Source organism: Convolutriloba macropyga, chromosome 6, assembly GCF_964194025.1.
Source record: "Convolutriloba macropyga chromosome 6, txConMacr16.3, whole genome shotgun sequence".
NCBI classification, from domain to species: Eukaryota; Metazoa; Xenacoelomorpha; order Acoela; family Convolutidae; genus Convolutriloba; species Convolutriloba macropyga.
The window spans coordinates 38,316,045-38,335,573 of NC_134473.1; the positions used below are offsets into that span (position 1 = coordinate 38,316,045).

Below are 19,529 nucleotides of genomic sequence, written 5' to 3' on the forward strand. Positions count from 1 at the left end.
ATTTCTTTTAAGCAGTAATTTTTTCATAATTTTCTATATGAAAAAAGTCTAGACCCTGACTATTGAATTTTTCGTTCATCAAAATGATGTGGAAATTTTCAAAACAATTATAGGTAGTATTCCCAAAAAGACGAGGAGTAACTATTTGGAAACGTAAACAGATTAACGCCGGATGAATTGCTCTCTAACGACAGACGAGGGGCAATTGAGTTTATAGAATGTACCTTTTTTATGGATGCCAAAAATCACGACCCAACAGAGGTTCGAACTCACACCCTCAAATTTGGCTGTATAACACATTAACCACAAAGCTATTAACGCTTTGATACACAATTGCTCACAATGGCTTTTATTTTAGAAACAAACTTTATATCGGAATGAGAAATTGAGATTACGCAAAACTTAGGAAATCAAGCGTGAAAAAATTACTTGAAAGCGACAGGGGTTCAAGAACAAAAGTGCAAAAACAATTAACGAAAAATATTTTACATAAAAGGAAACACACGTTTACAGTAATTACTTCAAATTTTGTTCAAAAGCGATTAAAAATTGGAACAAAATGCGATCTAACTGCGTGAAAAGGCAGAAAAAATGAAAGATTTTGAGCCTCACTTAAACTCGAGAAGTGAAAAAGTAAAGCTTCGAACCCCCAAAAACATTAACTGGTTAGAACAATTAATGCATATACATTTAATAACTCAAACATAGCCGGCAGATTGCCGGAATAGCTGCGAAAGAATAGACCTACGTGCCATATAATAGAGATAGAAACAGATACAGATCTAAATTGAAAAAAAAATCGACGCCGCTCAAAAAACTAGGTAAAAAAATTTAGCGATAAATTAATAAAGCTTGCTAAAATTCATTCCGCAGAAGCCTCTTATTAGGGATCTTTACTGCACATATGAGTTCCTTTGACCTTAAACAAATTCAAATTAAACTTAAGTTTTAAAGTGCAAAAGTCATTTTATTGAGTGAGGTAAGTCACTTGTGATCAAAATCTAATCACGCAAAAAACTTTTGCTAAAGAGAGTGAGAAATGACGTCACGCGCGCAAACGCCGTTAGTGAGAGGAAGAAGTCATTCAGAAAATTTGACTTTTTCAGCTTCGCTGTGTGAACAAATGTAAAACGAAAAAAGAGCGTCAGACGACGAAACAAAAAAAAACCAAGAGCACCGCAATATAGCTACGCTCAGCTTACAGCTTCGCAGCTATAAAAAGCAAAGACTAACCGTTCGCTTGGAGTCTCGAGTGACGTTCAAGTTGTAAAAGTAAAACTGCTGCTCAAAAGTCGCCAGGCTCGAATTGGTCAGCTTCCTGAACAAATTCGCAAATGGTTATGGCACACTTTTTCTGAAAGTGGCCATTAATTGCATAATGAGTTTCGAATAGATTTGGAGCTGACTTGTTGCGCAAATTTTTACATGCAAACCTGTTTCTTCTATTTTTGCACATAAAGGAAAAGATTGCAGCATTGAATCATCACTTTGTCGTAATTTTTTTAGCTCGTTTGTCATTTCTTTTTAATTGATTTTTAAATCAAACTTCTCACATCATGTCATTTCAGCAGCAACATTGTCATCATAATGGAATGGTTACAATATGAGTCTTCATGTACCCAAAATTGTTTTGCCTGAATAAAATGAGGACAAGATCCGTTCAATCATATACTCGCAACAAATATTTCCTCGCCATTGAGCGGGAAAGTGTTTATTGGATGCAGGCAGATTAGAAACTATTGAATCTATAACAGTGATCCATCTGTAAAAGATTTGACTGACTACCGTGTCACACCTTACTTAGTAACTTGCCAATAAGATGAATGCAATTCTAACAAAAAATAAAAAGTACTTACCACTGAGAGTCTATGTCTGACCACACTTCGTATCTAAAACAAGGGAATAATAGCTTATATATATTTTATTTTTGGCTCCTTAGTCTATATTACACATAATTTTAAAATGCTATATATGTCATTTTTACATGTCAGCATAACATGTGCACATAGCATGTGGGCGTAAACATTAATAGCTCAAAAAGCTAGGTGGTGTAGAATATAGGTTCAATTGACAACACAAGTATACGAGTCATTACGAAATGTGTGTCAAACCCGGTTTTGTCTCCAACAGAAGGTGGGTCAAATGTGACAAAGAACCCGTAGAAGAATCTGGTCTGGGAGTCCAGGTTTGTCGGTGCCTCAGGATCTAAACACATTTAAGCATTCTTTCCAATTGACATAAATAATAATTAGCACAGTAAGGAGAGATTTATCAACCTTCTCGTAATAAAGACGTCATTAAAAGTCATCCAAATTTATTCTATTATATTATTTCAGCGAAAAAGCAATACCATCATATAACTTTTCATTATTTATCAAAGTTGAAAAAAATGAAGGAAAATTAAAGGAATGAAAAATAATAGCAAGTTTATGTTTGAGAAATAAATACGTTCAAAGTTTCCAAAGAAGCGTTACGTAAATCAAGTTATATAAGATTTCACTGCCTTAATTATCCGTTTCTTCAAGTGTTCACCATTTTAGTACTAACTTGTACACCATGTTAGAGTATCACTGGTGTTGTAGAGGTTAAATCTGGTCACAACCACGAAGAAGCTGTATGAAGTCCCAGGTACCAGGCTTCCAACGCTTAACGGGAAAGAGAGGGCCGTATTTGGAAGATATTCTGTTCCATCCACAAACAACCTAAAATAAAATGAAACTCCATTGCTTTTAAAAATTATTGTGTATTATCACAAGACATTCATAATAAAAATGCACACAATGAATGGCTATAACATTACTTAGTTCTTAATGATTTTTTGTTTTCCTTTTTCTGTTATAAGTGAAACAAAAAACGCTGAAAACAAACCCGCAATATTCATGTAACTACTATCATTCATTGACTAACTCGGTTGTTTAGAGCCGGCAACTTTTAAAATGAGATTGACGAAGTGCTACTGGTTAGTTTTTAAAGTTAACGAAATGGTTTTTAGATAAAACAATCAAGATAGAATATTTAGCATATTTTCTGTATTGAAAATGTTTGTCATTTTCTCAAGGTTTTTGATCTGCAATGGCCAACAAAAAAATTTCAAAGCTGTATGAGTTTTTGCCTAAAATTTAGTTACATAAGTTTGGTTTTGAGAACAATGACGTCCAAAACTTGACCACTCATACCTGGAGCCTGATTTCTGCCAACCTGCAAACTAGTTGTTCTATAGATTTTAGTAGGAAAAAGTGGTTTTGAAGACATAAGTATGTAGAACTAGACAAATTTGCCAAGAATTTTTCTTCTAAGTTCTCCGAATATTTCGTCATTTTCAGTTTTTCTGAGCTTAAATTGTCAATAACACTTTTTATGAGCTCGGTGCTGCGTTTGTGCGCAAATTTGAAAGTTGTAAATTTGGTTTTGAAGACACTCACAGCAAGAAAACGTGGCGAATCTTCAGTTTTTCCCCTAATTTTTTGTTCTTTCATTCTGTTCCTTGTTCTGCCTGTCTCGGATTGCCTCTTTCATGTCAAACAAATTTTATTTCGTATTTATTTTTCTAAAAACAAAAACCGCGGTTTTAACGTTAATTTGAGAAGTTTAAACACTTTGAAGTTCTTTTGTTTTTCTCTTGTAACTTTTTTTACTGTTTCTTCTAATTTGTGAAATCAAGTTTGAATGTCTGGGAGGCATTTTTCAAGTGATCTGATGATCAGGTACAGCAGTTTTAAGTTTTTCATTCGATTCTTTTTGAAATGTTTTTCAAGGCTTTATCTCATGTTTTATGGGGTCAGACATAAAAGCTGAAAAAAGCCCGCAATATTCCTGTAACTGTTAACATTGTTTGAAGTTATTTAGAGTAGAAAACAAAAAAATCTCGTTACAATGACGCAACAAAAAGTAACCTATCAAGGATTTTTATGAGTTAGCCATCATTAACCTTGCACGATGCAATCGAAACTTTGCGTGAATTGAAGAGATATTGGGACCCGTTTTTTTCCAACTGTCACAACTGAGACAAAGCATCTATCAAAAACAAAATACATAATGTGACTCTGGATTTATAAATACATCCCAAAGTGACTCTCGAGTTTTTTTCTGAGAAACTTTGCGAATCAGCAGTCATCAAATATTGCAATGCCTGACTGAGATCATATCAGACACTTTATCAAAAATTAAACAATAAAATTTTGATTTATCAAACCTTACACGCTAAAAATTGAAATATGACATTATAAGCTCCGACAAAGATAATTTTAGCAATCATTTTTTTCAAGTTGTACGCTCTGATAACATAGTTTACAAAAATTGTTCAAATGTTGTTATTAGACGTTAAATATGCTACCACTTGCAGCATATACCAAAAAGGTATAAGAAAGGATCGAAAATTATTTTTCAATGGCAAGTTTATCTCCAGAAGTACAACTTCTACAATCTTATCGGATTTTGGATACGTATCGCACTGGACTAGCACTACGCAACAATTTATTGACTGCACAGAATCGATATTTAAAATCTATTTCAACCTACACTAATTATAGTCTATTTCAATTGTCTTAGTTTTTAAATAAAAATGTAAATTTTGAAGCCACTGTTTTCAATAGTTAAGCTGATTTTTTTTCAACCCTATGAGTTGGTCTGATAAAAAGATAAATTATAAGAAAATTTGTCACATGACCTATAATTCATCATCACATGACAGTTAATAAAAATTTTATGAAATATTATTCCGTAATAAATTTGAAAACTGAAACATTATCTTATCCAAATTTTTCTTATAGATTTTCATCGAAATCATAAAAAATTTTGTCGTGTCAGAATTGATGAGATGTTACACCGGGTTTCTTTGGAGGGTTTCTGGAAAATATTACTGAAATTATTGGAATAATTGACGCCGCGTGATGATATGAGAACATTTAATTCTTATGACTGCCCTCAATACGCAATAATTTTTTAACGCACTACTATTGAATAATTACGGCTGTAGAGCGCGCTGTTCCTATTCTCCAAATCAGCTATGTTGAACTTCAAATGCTAACTTTTATTACGTATATGCAACATGAGATGTTGATTATTCAAAATAAAAATACTGTTCCTAATGCAATGAACAAATTTTTCCTACTTTTTAAATGTTAGGATTGGACCAAAACAGTCTTTTGTAGAGTTAAGCTGGACTTAGCAAAACTCAAACTCATATTTTTTTTAATTATTCAGAGGAGATCTTTTATTCTCCGTTAATTTCACTATCTCTTGGGCAAGTATATAACCTGAAGCACCAAGATAAAATGAGATCAACATATATACTCATTTTTTTATTTACTTGGAGATGAAAATAGCAGACAAAAAAAATTTCTGCTTGATCTCCCTTTGAAGTAAAACACTGTCTCTCAACTGCTGCTCCCACCGCCAGAAAAAGTACTTTTTCGGGTATGAAGTTGGTTAGTTGTTTTTGCGTGGTCTTTTTAATTTAAAAAGTTTGAAATTAACTGAATTCAAAAGAAAAATATTTATATCAAAGCGTTCAAAGAACAATTTTCCATCCGCAAAGTTTTAATCCTGAGCACAAACAATTTTTCGCTTGGATGGACATGATTTTTCTAAAATTCAGGTGTTTTTGTTTACGTTCGTAGGTTTTCTTACAGTAATGGAGTGTTGAGTTAACCTCGTCAAAAGATTTTTTGTCTCGACAAAGCGCTAAAATTGGAACAGCAGTTGTCTTCTCACAAAGAAACGATGAACACACGATAGTTTTGGGTATTCTCGGTTGTCAGTTTATATTTTTTGATGTTTGAATGGTTACAGTGTAATCATACGTTCATGTATGACATTTTATGACCGGCGCGAAATAAATGAATCTTTTCAAAATTCAGAGTGGAGCCAGTGAAAAATGTTGGAAGGCGTTTTTGTTTTATCCGTTTTCCTTAAATAATTCATTTTCAGTTTACGATCCTTGTATGATTTGATCATACTTTCATTTATGACCCTTTTATGATTACCAGGAAATTTAAAAATCATATAGGACCAGCAAACCGGGCAATGAAACGTTTGATCGGCAACCCGGGCAATGAAACGCACATGAATTAGCTCACACAAGAAAACAAAATGCGCTTGCTGCGAGACAAGAAGTAGATTTCAAAAAAATAAAGGGCTGTTTTTTTCACTCTGTTTTTTTCAAATAACAAAACTATGAGAATACTTGCCATAAATTGCAATTCATTCATCAATTGGATACTTTTTTCTCGTTTTTATGGTACCGTTTGTTTTACGCTATTAAAAAAAACAAATTAACTTCGATTATTTTGAAAATAAGTTGGTTTTCCCTTTCAGAAAAATTAAGTTAACTTTTATTTGAAAAGCCAAATGAAATTTAGTCTAAAAGTTTCGAAATCTTTAGTTTTTGAAAATCTTAATTTTATTTTGAGGAAAACAACTTTGAAATTTGGAATCCCAAAATGTAACTTTCTGACCTGATAGAGTCGTAAGTATCTCCGTCGACCACCTCCAAAGTCACAAAGTCAGTACCATAGTCGGTCTGTTGCAATATGGGAATTCCTGGGGAGGTGTATGCCCGGACGGATACCCAACCAGAGGTTAAATTCTGGCCAGTATTACTGCAGTTCAACACAGTGCGTACTTGGAACACATACTCGGTTGAAGGCTGTAATAAGTCTGGCCAGGTGAAAAATTCAGTTGTGATATCAGTTTCTGAAATAAAAAGAATTCTATCACATGGTTGTTATCGCCATCGAGAAATTACCAAACTCCGATGCGAAGTCATCAACAACGATAACAACAGCCTGTGCTTAAGTAAAGGTGACGAAAAGTATTCACTCTTTCGAATGTTAATTCATCATAATATCGATAAGGCAACTGTATTCAACTACGCATTAAGGCCAACGGCCCATGTCAATGGCCCGGCAAATCTAGCTTGATCTTTTTTAGCAGGTATTTTGTCTGAGCTCAGATTGGTCACCAACACACTTTCGAAACATAAAAACGTTCAGCCTAAAAAGAGCGCAATCAATTTAGTATATTCGTAGGCTCAACGAAAATTATGTTAAACGAACCTTTTCCGAGCACTCTACGTATAAGAAGTTAAATGTTTAAGAAATTACGTAATCTTTTGTTCATTTCTCGTTTTATTCAAATAGCGCATTTCAATCTTCGCTGCTCTTTTATTTACTCAGTACCATCGTCGCACGGTTTCAAATGAGATAAAGATATTCAATCATTTGTCGCATGATTGCAGGTCAAACAAAAGGATATTGAACAATCGTCGTACGATTGCAATTCAAGAAAAGATATTTTCTCGCTGATAACGTTTATTTACTTAGTAACATCCTCCGGCCCAGAAGAAGATGTTGGGAGAATCGGTACCAGCTTAACGAGTGGGCGAACGAGCGATCCGGAAGACGTGCGTACGACGGCGGAGCGGGCGACGCTGTCGGATCCGTAACGGAGTTCATACGCCAATGCAATCTGGGAACGTTGGCTTAAGGAGTATGGGTTGCTAACCTAGGGTTGCTTTCTTCAACGATCCACACTAAATCACCAGCCTTGAGGTGATGCTCCGCAGGCGTCTGCCACTTAGCTCTGCGGTTCAGCGCAGGTACATACTCCTTAAGCCAACGTGCCCTGATTGCATTGGCGCATGACTGTGCACGGGCGTACCGCTTACGATGATCGAACTCGTCGACTCCAACGATGGACGGAATTCTGGTTGCTTGGTTACCGAGTAGAAAATGATTAGGTGTTATTGCGCCTAGGTGGGACGGGTCGGCGCTTACGGGCGTTAAGGGACGTGAGTTTAGTGCGTATTCGACCAGACAAAAAGTAGTGTTCAACACCTCATCTGTGAGGCGACGCGTACCGAGGATAGTGTACAGTACTCTTTTAAAACTACGAACTAACCTCTCCCAGATGCCACCTTGGTGTGGCGCACTGGGTGGATTGAACCTCCACTTAATACCCTTATTGGCAAGTTCGGCAGCGATGTTAAGCGTATTCCATTCTTCCACACATTCACGGAGCTCTTTCTCCGCTCCAATGAAGTTCGTACCGTTATCCGACCAAATCATAGCAGGAGTACCCCGACGGGAGACGAACCGCTCAACTCCCATTACACAGGAACTAGTGTCCATGGACGGGACAATTTCAACATGGACAGCACGAGTAGTGAGACAAGTGAAGAGAAATCCCCACCTCTTCTCGGTAGTCCGACGAACAGTGACGTAGAATGGGCCGAAGTAATCAACCCCGGTGTTGGTAAAGGGAGGAGACTTGTATGCGAGTCTCTCCTTTGGTAGGTCTGCCATGATAGGTTGAATGGTTGCTGCACGAAACTTTCTACACAAGACGCAGTTTGATTTGATGGAACGCAGTGTGGAACGTAGTTTTAGGATGGCATAACGTTCTTGTACCTTTGATCTTAAGTAATCAATGCCCTGATGATGGTTCTTCAAATGAGTATGCCGCAGAAACAGTTTAACAAAAGTATGACGCGCATCCAGCACGATAGGATGCTTAGTGTCAAAGTCAATTTCCACTAGCCGTCGGAGTCGACCAGAAGAACGGATGAGACCATGGGGCCCAATAAACGGAGTAAACTGAGCAATGCGGCTGCTCTTCTTAACGGATTTGTTGTCAAGAAAATCCTTTCTTTCAGTATTAAAGGACTCTCCTTGAACTAAGTACTGGAGATGACGCTCGGCTTCGTCAAGCTCAACAGGGTCGGCTATGCTGCCGTCTACGGTACGGTAACTTTCATGAGATGGTAAAAGACGGAGCACATATGCGGTGACACGAAGTAATTTTTGATAAGAACTGAACTTATCAAACGGGATCAGATTAATACTTTGTTCCTTTGGGGAATTGGTTACAGATGCGGCTAAAGATGAGATGGAGTCATCATCTTGTTCCTTGGTTACAGCGCCGAGCTTGATGTTATCAACGACGTCAGTATTTGGTACAAAAGGCAATTGCTTAGTTCTCAAGAAGTCAGGACCCCTCACCCAGCTACTTGATTGCAAAATTTCAGCGGACATGCCACGCGTGCCAGCATCTGCCGGATTATCACAAGTGGCGACGTGGTTCCATTGGTCAACGCTGGTGTTCTCCAGGATTTCACTAACACGATTTGCAATGAAGATTGGGTGTTTGTTTGTTGAGTTTATCCACTGCAAGACGATGGTACTATCTGTCCACATAAAGACTTTATCGACAGTAACCGTTAATGCTCGACAGATTTCCCTTTTTAAACGGGCAGCGAGGAGAGCGGCTTGTAATTCCAACTTAGGAACTGTCATTACCTTCATAGGTGCAACACGGGCCTTGCCCAAGACAAACGCCAGCTCTGTTTTAATCTCCCCGGAGTTGCAAGTTACTTGAGCCCTAAGAAAACCTACTGCACTGAATACGTCTTGCGAGCTATCACCGAACATGTGGAGTTCAAGGTGTTGGAATGGTCCTGAAAAGTAACTTCTCGGTATAGTGATCTCGGCTAACCGCGGCAGTTCAACACACCAGGCAAGGAATCTGTCAACTGTGTCTTTGGGTAACTCGTCATCCCAACTTTGTCCATTGACACGCCAAATGTCTTTCAAGATTAACCGAGCACCAACGGTGAACGGTGCGACAAGACCAATTGGGTCGTAGACCTTTGACACGAGACTTAAGACCAAGCGCTGTGTTAAACTTTTCGTGATGGTGCTGTTAGTACCCCTACTCACGACCAGAGTATCGTTGTTGTGATCCCACTTAAGCCCAAGCACGTGCATTGATTCCTCCTTGGATGAAACGATGACCTTCGGTTCAGTGGATTGAGCAGACCCATCAATTTGGTCAGCCAGATCTGGTACATTGCTTACAAACCTAGTAAGCTTGAACCCACCTAGATGGAGAAGATGTACCAATTCCTTCGACCTAATGAGGGCCCTCTCGGGGGATTCCACAGAATCCAAGTAATCGTCCATGTAGAAGTTCTCAAGGACGGCTTTCCCAGCTTCTGGGTACTCCTTAGCATTATCGCGTGCCGTGCGCTGAAGTGCGTAGTTGGCGCAGGTGGGCGAATCTTTTGCCCCAAAGATGTGGCGCGTATACTGGTGTACCACAACATTTGATGTGGGGTCCTCCCGCCACAAAAAACGCAATGATGGCTGAGCACATGGTAACACTCCAACTTGGAGGAACATTCCATCGATGTCGGCGGATACGGCAAATGGATGTTGTCTAAACCGTAGGAGTACATAGATTAGGTTTTGCAGTAAGTCAGGTCCGGTGAGTAATGACTTATTAAGAGATGCGCCATGGAATTTAGCTGCTCCGTTTAGTACCCTACGAACCTTGCCCGGCTTGTTCGGGTTAACAACCGGATGGTGTGGTAGGTACCACTCTCTTTCCGAGCGACTTTCCACCTTATGAGCATCTTTGACCCTTGCTACGTAGCCTTTGTCTAAGTCCTCTTTGATGGTATTCGAGTACTTTTCCCTTAATGTCTGATCTTTCGTTAGCCGCTTTTCCAAAGACTTTAATTGAACAAGCGCTGAGAAATAATTGTTGGGCAGTTCGATGTTATCTTCAGCCCATAGCATTCCGACATCGTACCTTTTTCCATTAAGCACGGTAGTGTTTTCAAGATTTTCATGCGCACGTGCATCCGAGGCGGATCGTGGATCTACTTGTTTAAGTGCGCCGTACGACTCTATGTCGTATCAAGATTTTACCTGACTAGCGAGTTCAAAATCCTGCTCCATATTAGCTTTGAAACAAGTCGAGACTAAACCTGAAGACGACGATAGAGGGCCGCTTAGAACCCAACCTATGGGCAAGCGAACAGCGAAGGGCGAGGACTTCTCGTCGGCAGCGAAGTACTCTAACGGGCGGATGGCATGATACACATCCTGTCCAAGTATCATCTCGATGTTTCCATAGCAATATGTAACTGGGTCTAGAACTGCTAGGTGCGGGTATGTTTCCTGAAGTGCTTTAATGTTAATGACATCGGCGCCTACATTCAAATTTTCCTTTACGTAAGGGCTGACTTTAAATGGTTCAAATGCTTGGTTGTCGCGTGGTGTTACAATTAGTTCAACTAACTTAGTGTCTACAGCCTCCTCGGTATTTATACCCTTGACTGTTAATTTCAATGCTGTACCGTGCAAACCAAGTCTATTTGCAAGATCATTGGACACCCAAGAGTTACTGCAAGCGGTATCGCACAAAACTAAAGCCGTGGTATCTTTACCAGAAGCGCTCTTCAACTGTATTTCAGTCACCTGAAGGAGGCCTTTCACATTACTCACAGATGACAAAGTAGTGGTCTTACTCGATGATTGGACACTAGAAAGTTTACTTTGATTTGCGCCAGCATTAGAATTACTGTTGTTGTTGTTGTTGTTGCTTGAAGGGGATTTTGATGGATAAACCCTCTCAGCTCCATGAAGAAGTGTATTATGGGAGCTGTTGCAACCGTCCTTCCTGCATTTTCTATGATTTGGGCATTGCCTGAACATATGCTTTTCTCTCAAACATGAGAAACACAGTTTTGCATCCGCCACTACCTTTGCTCGCTGAGTGGGAGACTTTTCTTTAAATACCCTACACTCCCAGATGCGATGATTGCCTTTACACACAATGCAGCGAGGGTTTGCAGGCGTTGCCGATGTTGAGGCTGGTCTTTGAGTGCCCTTAGTTTGTGTATTAGCAGCAAAAGTTCTTGAGGCAACTTTGGTCTTCACTACTGAGTTGGTGTTGTCCTCAGTTCTTGCTTTCGATGAAGTTTGCTTCATTAAATCATGTGCCTCGGCCTTCTCCTTCAACCACTCGTTGAAGTCAAGGAGTGTTGGTTTAACCCAATGTTTCTTCACTGTGAAGAGTGACCAAGACTCTTTTAGATTGGGCGGCAATTTTTGCACAGCCGTGTTAAGAAGTGAGGCGCTCTTAAGGTCTGCGTCATATGAAAGTGATTTAAAGACCCCAACAAGACTTGAAATTGTTGCAGAATAGTTTATGATGTTGTCACTATTGTGCATCTGAAGTTGAGGAAAAGAGCTGAGTTTGTCTAAGTGTGCACTGACTACTGCCTGTGGTTGGCCAAATTTACGTTCGAGTGTCTTAAGTGCGTCCTTATACATTAAACCACAGTATGTGAACTCAGCGATGGCGGTTTTAGCTTTTCCAGTTACAAGCGTTTTTAAATATGTTAACTTGATATCATCAGTCAAGGACTGTGCGTCTATGGCGCTTTTAAATTGTCCGAACCATTCGTGCCACTGCAGTGGATCATCATTGTACTGTGACAATTTCCACTCGGGCAGTGGATCGTTCTTCTTACAAGTAATTGCCTCCGCCAACTGCTTTATCAAATCCACAGAGTCCAAAGAAGGAGCCGAAGGTGTGGGATGCGGCGGGCCACCCCAACACAACGGGTTCGGAACGGTAGCTCCATACGTTGGCGGAATGATCGGAGTGACAAAGGTGGGGGCGGTACCTGTGGAAGAACTAAATGGATTTGCTTGCATGAAGTCTGATGTTACGTGATTTTGAGCGCCTGCTGCTGCTTGTACTTGAGAGGAGCGGAGCGATGTAGTGATATGAGGGTTGATTAACGGGGCCGGTTGTGCGGTGTATAAGTTTGCAGATGTACGTACAAGTGGTACTGCATTAGATGGGACTGCTGCCGGAAAACGCCAGACATTTGGGTCTGGAGGAGCAGGAGGTGCGTGGGTTATAGGGACAAAATTTTGGGGCTGAAAACTCTTTTGTGGGGGTGGTGGATGAATTAGTTGAGGTACAAAAATGTTTGCGGAGGAAATGATTGGTGCAGGCGGAGAATGGGGTAACAGATTGACATTATTCGCCACGGGGTTAGTGGCGTGTAGTGGGAGTGCTTGTGGCGGCGAAGGAGGAAAGCGGAATGCTGGTGGGATTAACGGGAAATGCGGTGGTGCGGGGTATAGAACGGGGGATGGGGGGGGGCTGGTACATTTATGTGTGCTTGTTGCGGATTAAGTGCTAGCGGAGCATTATCGAGTGTCTTTAAAGGTGGTGAACGCGGAGGGCTGACTAAATTCAACTTTCCCGGCATGCTCGACCTGCGAGGGAATTAATGATCTAACTGTAAACCATCGAAGTGCATTGTTGCTTGAGACAATTGTCGGGCTGTGTTTTGGGCGTTTAGTAGAGTTGGCATACCAAAGGTTATTGGTGGTGATGGAAGCGTATATTGAGGCTGTCGCTGCTCTTGCATGATGTTGTTTGCAACATGTGCATCATTGGTTACATTGGTTCTACTACTTGGTTCATGGACAGGGAGGTTGATGTTGGCCTCAACTTGACCATGTGTATTGAGATTGAAGTGTGAGTTTCGAAGTTGAGCTGAAGAAGGTCGTTGGACAATTGCTTTGTTGGATTGGGCGATGGAACCAGAAAAGTGCAAACTCGGTTCGTTTGCAACATCTGCCATGTTCCCGGCCGGTGACGAATTAACCCAATCTTGAACAAGTTTCTTGCTCTTGATTGAACTTCTTTCCGTAAAGAGCCCACTCATTTTGCCTGTACCAGACCCGTCCGCTGATGATTTTGTCATCAGCTCAATTTCCTCAAGGGCTGCAGCAGCTACTTCCTTGCGATGATCCTCCTCAAGCTGCTCAATTTCTAATTCCCGCAATTTCGTTTGTTTTTCAATTTCAAGACGTTGTCTAGCAATGCGAAGCTTTGCCTCATGTTGTTTCTCAAGTTCCTCCCTTTTTAGTCTTGATAATTCTAAGTCTCCTTGACGCTGACTTGATCTTTTTGAGGAAGTCATATGCGAACCTGATCTTGAGTGGTGAGAGGTATACATCTCTGCTGTCTCTTCGTCTTGGACCGAATTGATATACCCTCGAGCAGCAGCAATGAACTCGTCAGTTTTCTCGGTTACACTCTCTAACCATTTCTCAAGATTCTTACAGGCAGCGTCTGGATCTTCAGTCTTTTGTGCCAGATCAAAGAGCTCTTCATTCTTATCAACTACTCTAGTAAAAGCATCTTTGCACTTCACAATCAGACGTTCGATCTTAACTTTCCTGTCTTGCTTATCAACAGCATTGTTAATTTCACCATAGATGTTATTTAGTTCAGCCTCTAATTTTGCCCTCGCACTATAAAGTTTGTTAAATTTGTCCTGCAAGGTTGTCATGATCTTATCAAAACAGGAACCACAAGTTTAATTTAGTACTACTATAAAGTACACAGACATGCAACAGCACAACACAAATGGGTTATACCGAACCCTAGTGTGACGGTTTGCCTTAGCAAACCGTCAAAGAGCAAAGATGTTCGTCGAGTACAATAGTACCCGGCGAAAGAAAGAAAGAACGGCGCGCAGGAAGCGCAAAAAGGGCAGAACGGGAGACGGGACGGATGGGAAGAAACGCCGAACGATTAACGCACGACGCAACGGGGAACCGGACTGACAAACGGGAGCGTCGGGCGAAAAGCGCGCGACGAAGCAGGAAAATGGCGCGGGCGTGCGGAAACGTCGGGCGGATGGCGCGCGACGAAACGGGAAAACGGCACGGGCGGGGCGGAAACGTCGGGCGGATGGCGCGCGACGAAACGGGAAAACGGCACGGGCGGGGCGGAAACGTCGGGCGGATGGCGCGCGTCGAAACGGGAAGACGGCACGGGCGGCGCGGAAACGTCGGGCGGATGGCGCGCGACGAAACGGGAAAACGGCACGGGCGGGGCGGAAACGTCGGGCGGATGGCGCGCGACGAAACGGGAAAACGGCACGGGCGGGGCGGAAACGTCGGGTGGATGGCGCGCGACGAAACGGGAAGACGGCACGGGCGGGGCGGAAACGTCGGGCGGATGGCGCGCGACGAAACGGGAAAACGGCACGGGCGGGGCGGAAACGTCGGGCGGATGGCGCGCGACGAAACGGGAAAACGGCACGGGCGGGGCGGAAACGTCGGGTGGATGGCGCGCGACGAAACGCCAAAACGGCACGGGCGGGGCGGAAACGTCGGGCGGATGGCGCGCGACGAAACGAGAAACCGGGATAGCACGGGAGGGAGACGGTAAACCACAAGCGAGGAGGCGGGAGGCTACAGCAGCAAAAGCTCTACCAATTAAGCTAGCCGTAACTCCAGAATAAACTTAAGTCACACCCTAGAAAGAAGGAGAGGAGCTACTGCAAGGTAAACTAGCACAAAAATTATGGGGCTTTATCAACGGCATCAAAAACATCAAACATGAAACAATTTACGGCAACGATGTAGTATAACGAAAAGTCGAAAAAGGTCAGGAAATTTACTAGCCGTAACTCCAGAACAAACTTAAGTCACACCCTAGCAAACCACCATACCCAGACAACAAACGTGCAAACTACAAAAATTAATAAAACTACAGCAAATTGCTAGCAAACAAGTGTGGCGAAAGTCACGAAACAAACCAGCCGTAACTCCAGAATGAACTTAAGTCACACCCTAGGAAAGAAGGAGACTAAACAACAAACCAGCATACTAGCAGAAAGAAATTTTACTAAAGCAAAACTCAACATACTACATCATACAACAAATAAGTGGGGGGTGGAAAGAAACAAGGTGACACGGAAACAAAAAGGACGGAAACGGAAAAAGGAAACCAGATAACCAGCGGGAAACGGACGGTAGTGATAAACTCAAAGAATGGGGAGAGCGAAACGTTTAGTAAGGCGCTATCGGAGAGAACCAACCACAAACTAACCCGTACCTCGTGAGTTAACTAAGTCACACCGCCAGTCAGCGGGTAGACTCCCACAACAGCGCAAGACTAAGTGACATTCAGGTTATCAAAGGCTTGTGTGAGTTCCGCCTCCTCGAACGCATGACGGATGCGAAGCGTTTTACGACGGCGCTTTGAAAGTTTCTTCGGTCGGGAGCGTGTTATCAAGGACCGGAGGTTGTTCTTGTGTGCTAACACTATAGTGAGTGTTTTCAGCTCAAGCGCAGGCTTTTGGTGCAATGCTCTGTACTCTTTAAGTAAACTAGGATCTTTCTGTTTACGTTTAGACACAATGTCTTTCACTATGTGGATGGTAACTAGAATACTACGCTTGAGCTGATCGTAAATATCAGGAGTTCCCTCTCTGGGGCAAAACACTATAGCTTCTATGCGCTCCTGATACTTTTCAAGCACTTCAATAAGCTGCGAAGGTGTTAAAGGCTTATTGTTGTTACTGCGATGACGGGACAATGAATTGTTCACCACATCATGCCATATAACTAGCCTCTTTTTATCACGGAAGAAGTGACTCAATTGAAATTGCGCGGTTTTTCGGACTTTCAAAGCGTTAGGATTAAAACTCAGACCCGGTAATGCGTATATTCCTTTTTTATAATGGTCTTGTAACGCTTGAGGCAAGGTTTTTATGGCGTGATGCAGTGAACTTGCAGCTAATATAAAAACCATATAATGTTTTTTACAACATAATTGATTTGAGATTTGCTCAAACTCCGAACCTTGATGTTTAATGCACGATTTTCACGAGTTACCAAGAATAAGCGCTTATTTGCAAAAAATCAGTTATCTGATTCTTTTTTTTTAAATTTGAAAATCTTGACCAAACTCTTAATTCTAACCTTTTCTATACAAATGTTCGATCCGCCATCTATCAACGCTTTATATAAATTTTTTGCAACATTTAATCAAGTTTGGTCAATTTTTTCTCAAACTTTTTTTTTGCTTCGCGAGATAAAAGGTGTATACAGCGTTTTTGCAATTCAGAGATACCAATACGTACTACTGCTTATTGTTCAAATATCGGCCATTTTTTTTCAAATTTGATGTTTTATAAACTCAAAAAATATAAGGGATAGGATATTGGTGACCAGGGATAATGTCGAAAATACCAGATTATAGGAAATGAAACTGAGAAAAAATATAAAGGGGGGGGGGGTTGCTAGATTTGCCGAATAAAATACTCAATATACTGCAACAGATAATCAAAACATGACGATTTAGTTTTTCGGATAGTTCTTACAATTTTTGTTGTTGTAATTGTTGGCTCTCACGCTTCCAGCTCATAATCGCGGCTACCATTAACCCCTTACTTGTGAGTGCCTCCTTTGTGCTCGGTGTGTCCCATGTCATGTGTTGAAACTCTTCTAGTGAGAGGACTAGGTTGATACAACACGCACTCACTATGTTCTCCCGGTGATTTGGTTTGAAGAAGGCAATGGCAGTTGTGTCCCTCTCAATTGCGTCTTTGAACAGCGGGTATTGGGTAGCTCTGTCGATTGAGGGTGGTCATTGGCTTCTGGGGTCGTCCTCACATTAACTAATCACATTCATATCTTGGGAAAATAAAGAAGCATGCCTTATTGATGCCGTAAGTTCAAGCGATGCTGGGTGGTAGTAAAGCAGCAGCTGTTCAAGGGAGTCCTGTTTAGAGAGTGTGTTTAGTCTTGTTTTAAATAATTTGATAAATAGATTGCCATCAAAAAGGGTGATGCGAAAATCGGCTCCAAAGGGTCCCGGGTGGCGGCACCAAAATAAAGGTGACGAAAAGTATTCAATCTTTCGAATGTTAATTCATCATAATATCGATAAGGCAACTGTATTCAACTACGCATTAAGGCCAACGGCCCATGTCAATGGCCCGGCAAATCTAGCTTGATCTTTTTTAGCAGGTATTTTGTCTGAGCTCAGATTGGTCACCAACACACTTTCGAAACATAAAAACGTTCAGCCTAAAAACAGCGCAATCAATTTAGTATATTCGTAGGCTCAACGAAAATTATGTTAAACGAACCTTTTCCGAGCACTCTACGTATAAGAAGTTAAATGTTTAAGAAATTACGTAATCTTTTGTTCATTTCTCGCTTTATTCAAATAGCGCATTTCAACCTTCGCTGCTCTTTTATTTACTCAGTACCATCGTCGCACGGTTTCAAATGAGATAAAGATATTCAATCATTTGTCGCATGATTGCAGGTCAAACAAAAGGATATTGAACAATCGTCGTACGATTGCAATTCAAGAAAAGATATTTTCTCGCTGATAACGTTTATTTACTTAGTAACACTTAAGTTTCTGCCCCAGGAAAAGGCCTCGACTTATGAAAAGATCAAACACGACCAAATACTGGCATGAAAAAACCTTGTAGCCAAATATATTATGAAAAGACTTTAATTTCACTACAGTGACATATATCGCACGGAACAGCCATGACCATTTAAAATTTTGAACGCTCAGGACATTTTAAGAGAGAAGAACCGCAGGATTATAAATATCAAGAGCTTAAATTATTGGATTAAAAAATAAGATCTTAACACATTGCTATTAAAATTCCAGTTCCATTCAATCGAAGAAATTCGTACTGAAGCCTACTTGCGAAGCATTTTAATGAAGAATGTCTCCTTTTACAAAATAAGCGAATTTTAAATAAAGATTCGGAAGATCTTGTATAGGAAAATGACGGAATTAAAACTCACGGATCTGATCTTGTGAGTCCTTGAGATGGAACCAGGTGTAGTCCTCGTTGTTGGCAGGAGCAGCCCAGGTGATCTGGAGCTGAGAAGGGGAGAGAGCCACATAGTCTACCCTGACTGGTTCGCCTGGTCTACTGCAGCCGCACACTTCACTACCTTCGTTACTTGTCTCTCCTAAACAGGTCAAACTTTCAAATTATCTCTTGGATTGGCCCACGCACGAGCAAGAAGTTTTAAAATGCCGAAGGTCTGCATTGCCAGAAGCTAAAATGCCAGAAGTTACTAACTATATACATAGACAAAAATCGTTTTCTTGATCCTCTACGCGTTTCTTGATCAAGATTCGAAGATCTCAGTGACTTCAAGCAGAGTCACTTAACCGATATTTCTAAGTCTTCTGAAAAAAATGTGATGACTAGATATCTTTTGAGAAAAATTGCTTGTTCTAGATTTTAAAAAGGTCTTTACAGTCATAGCAACACCCCCACAAAAATACATAGCACCATTACGGTATGTTTACGGTAAATAGAAGGGGGTATACGATTTATTCACTCTAAACTCGGGGAGGGGTGGGGGTAAGATGGGAAAACCTGATAAAATAATTTAAAGAATCAGTTAAAGCTTTAAAATAATTCCCAAAATTATTATGAGAAATGGGAGGTGTTAGTGAACAGATGGCTAGGTCAGCCGGCAAGGAAAAAATGAGAAATTTAGCCGACCTCGAATTCTGATTGGTCAAAGTATCACTAGTCTGTTCAATTAATACGATTGCTTGGCAGTCGAGTTGTCGGCTCAAATTCTCATTTTTTTTATTGTCGGCTAAACTCCTGTCGACCAATTTGGCGATCGCCTGAGAAGTGATATTGCAGTCGCCTCACCATTACGTGTAGCCGCACATCTGTAACAGTGAGCAGAACCCGATTTAATTTTGTCGTCAGTGTAGAAAGGAGAGTTGCTGGGTATGTTGGTGAGGAAGGATGCGCCATCTCTGAAGAGAGTGTAGGTGTGCGCAGTGATGAGCTGCATCTGAATGTTAAGCTTTCTGGAATAGTTGAATACTGAAATGTCCAAGGGATCCACCTGTGAACA

At 40.9% G+C, this 19,529-nt stretch overlaps 1 protein-coding gene across 1 annotated transcript in view; it reads right to left on the reverse strand.

Moving 5' to 3' along the window:
- Nucleotides 1-19,529, reverse strand: part of LOC142341310 (uncharacterized) — a 216,660-nt gene that overhangs the window by 83,689 nt on the left and 113,442 nt on the right. The window contains exons 23-29 of the mRNA XM_075392234.1: nt 19,319-19,520; nt 18,444-18,614; nt 6,456-6,693; nt 2,548-2,702; nt 2,112-2,205; nt 1,857-1,889; nt 1,234-1,318 (exon numbers count right to left, since the gene is read on the reverse strand). Of these exons, the coding sequence (XP_075248349.1) occupies nt 1,234-1,318; nt 1,857-1,889; nt 2,112-2,205; nt 2,548-2,702; nt 6,456-6,693; nt 18,444-18,614; nt 19,319-19,520 (978 nt within the window). The remainder of the gene's footprint in view (nt 1-1,233; nt 1,319-1,856; nt 1,890-2,111; nt 2,206-2,547; nt 2,703-6,455; nt 6,694-18,443; nt 18,615-19,318; nt 19,521-19,529) is intronic.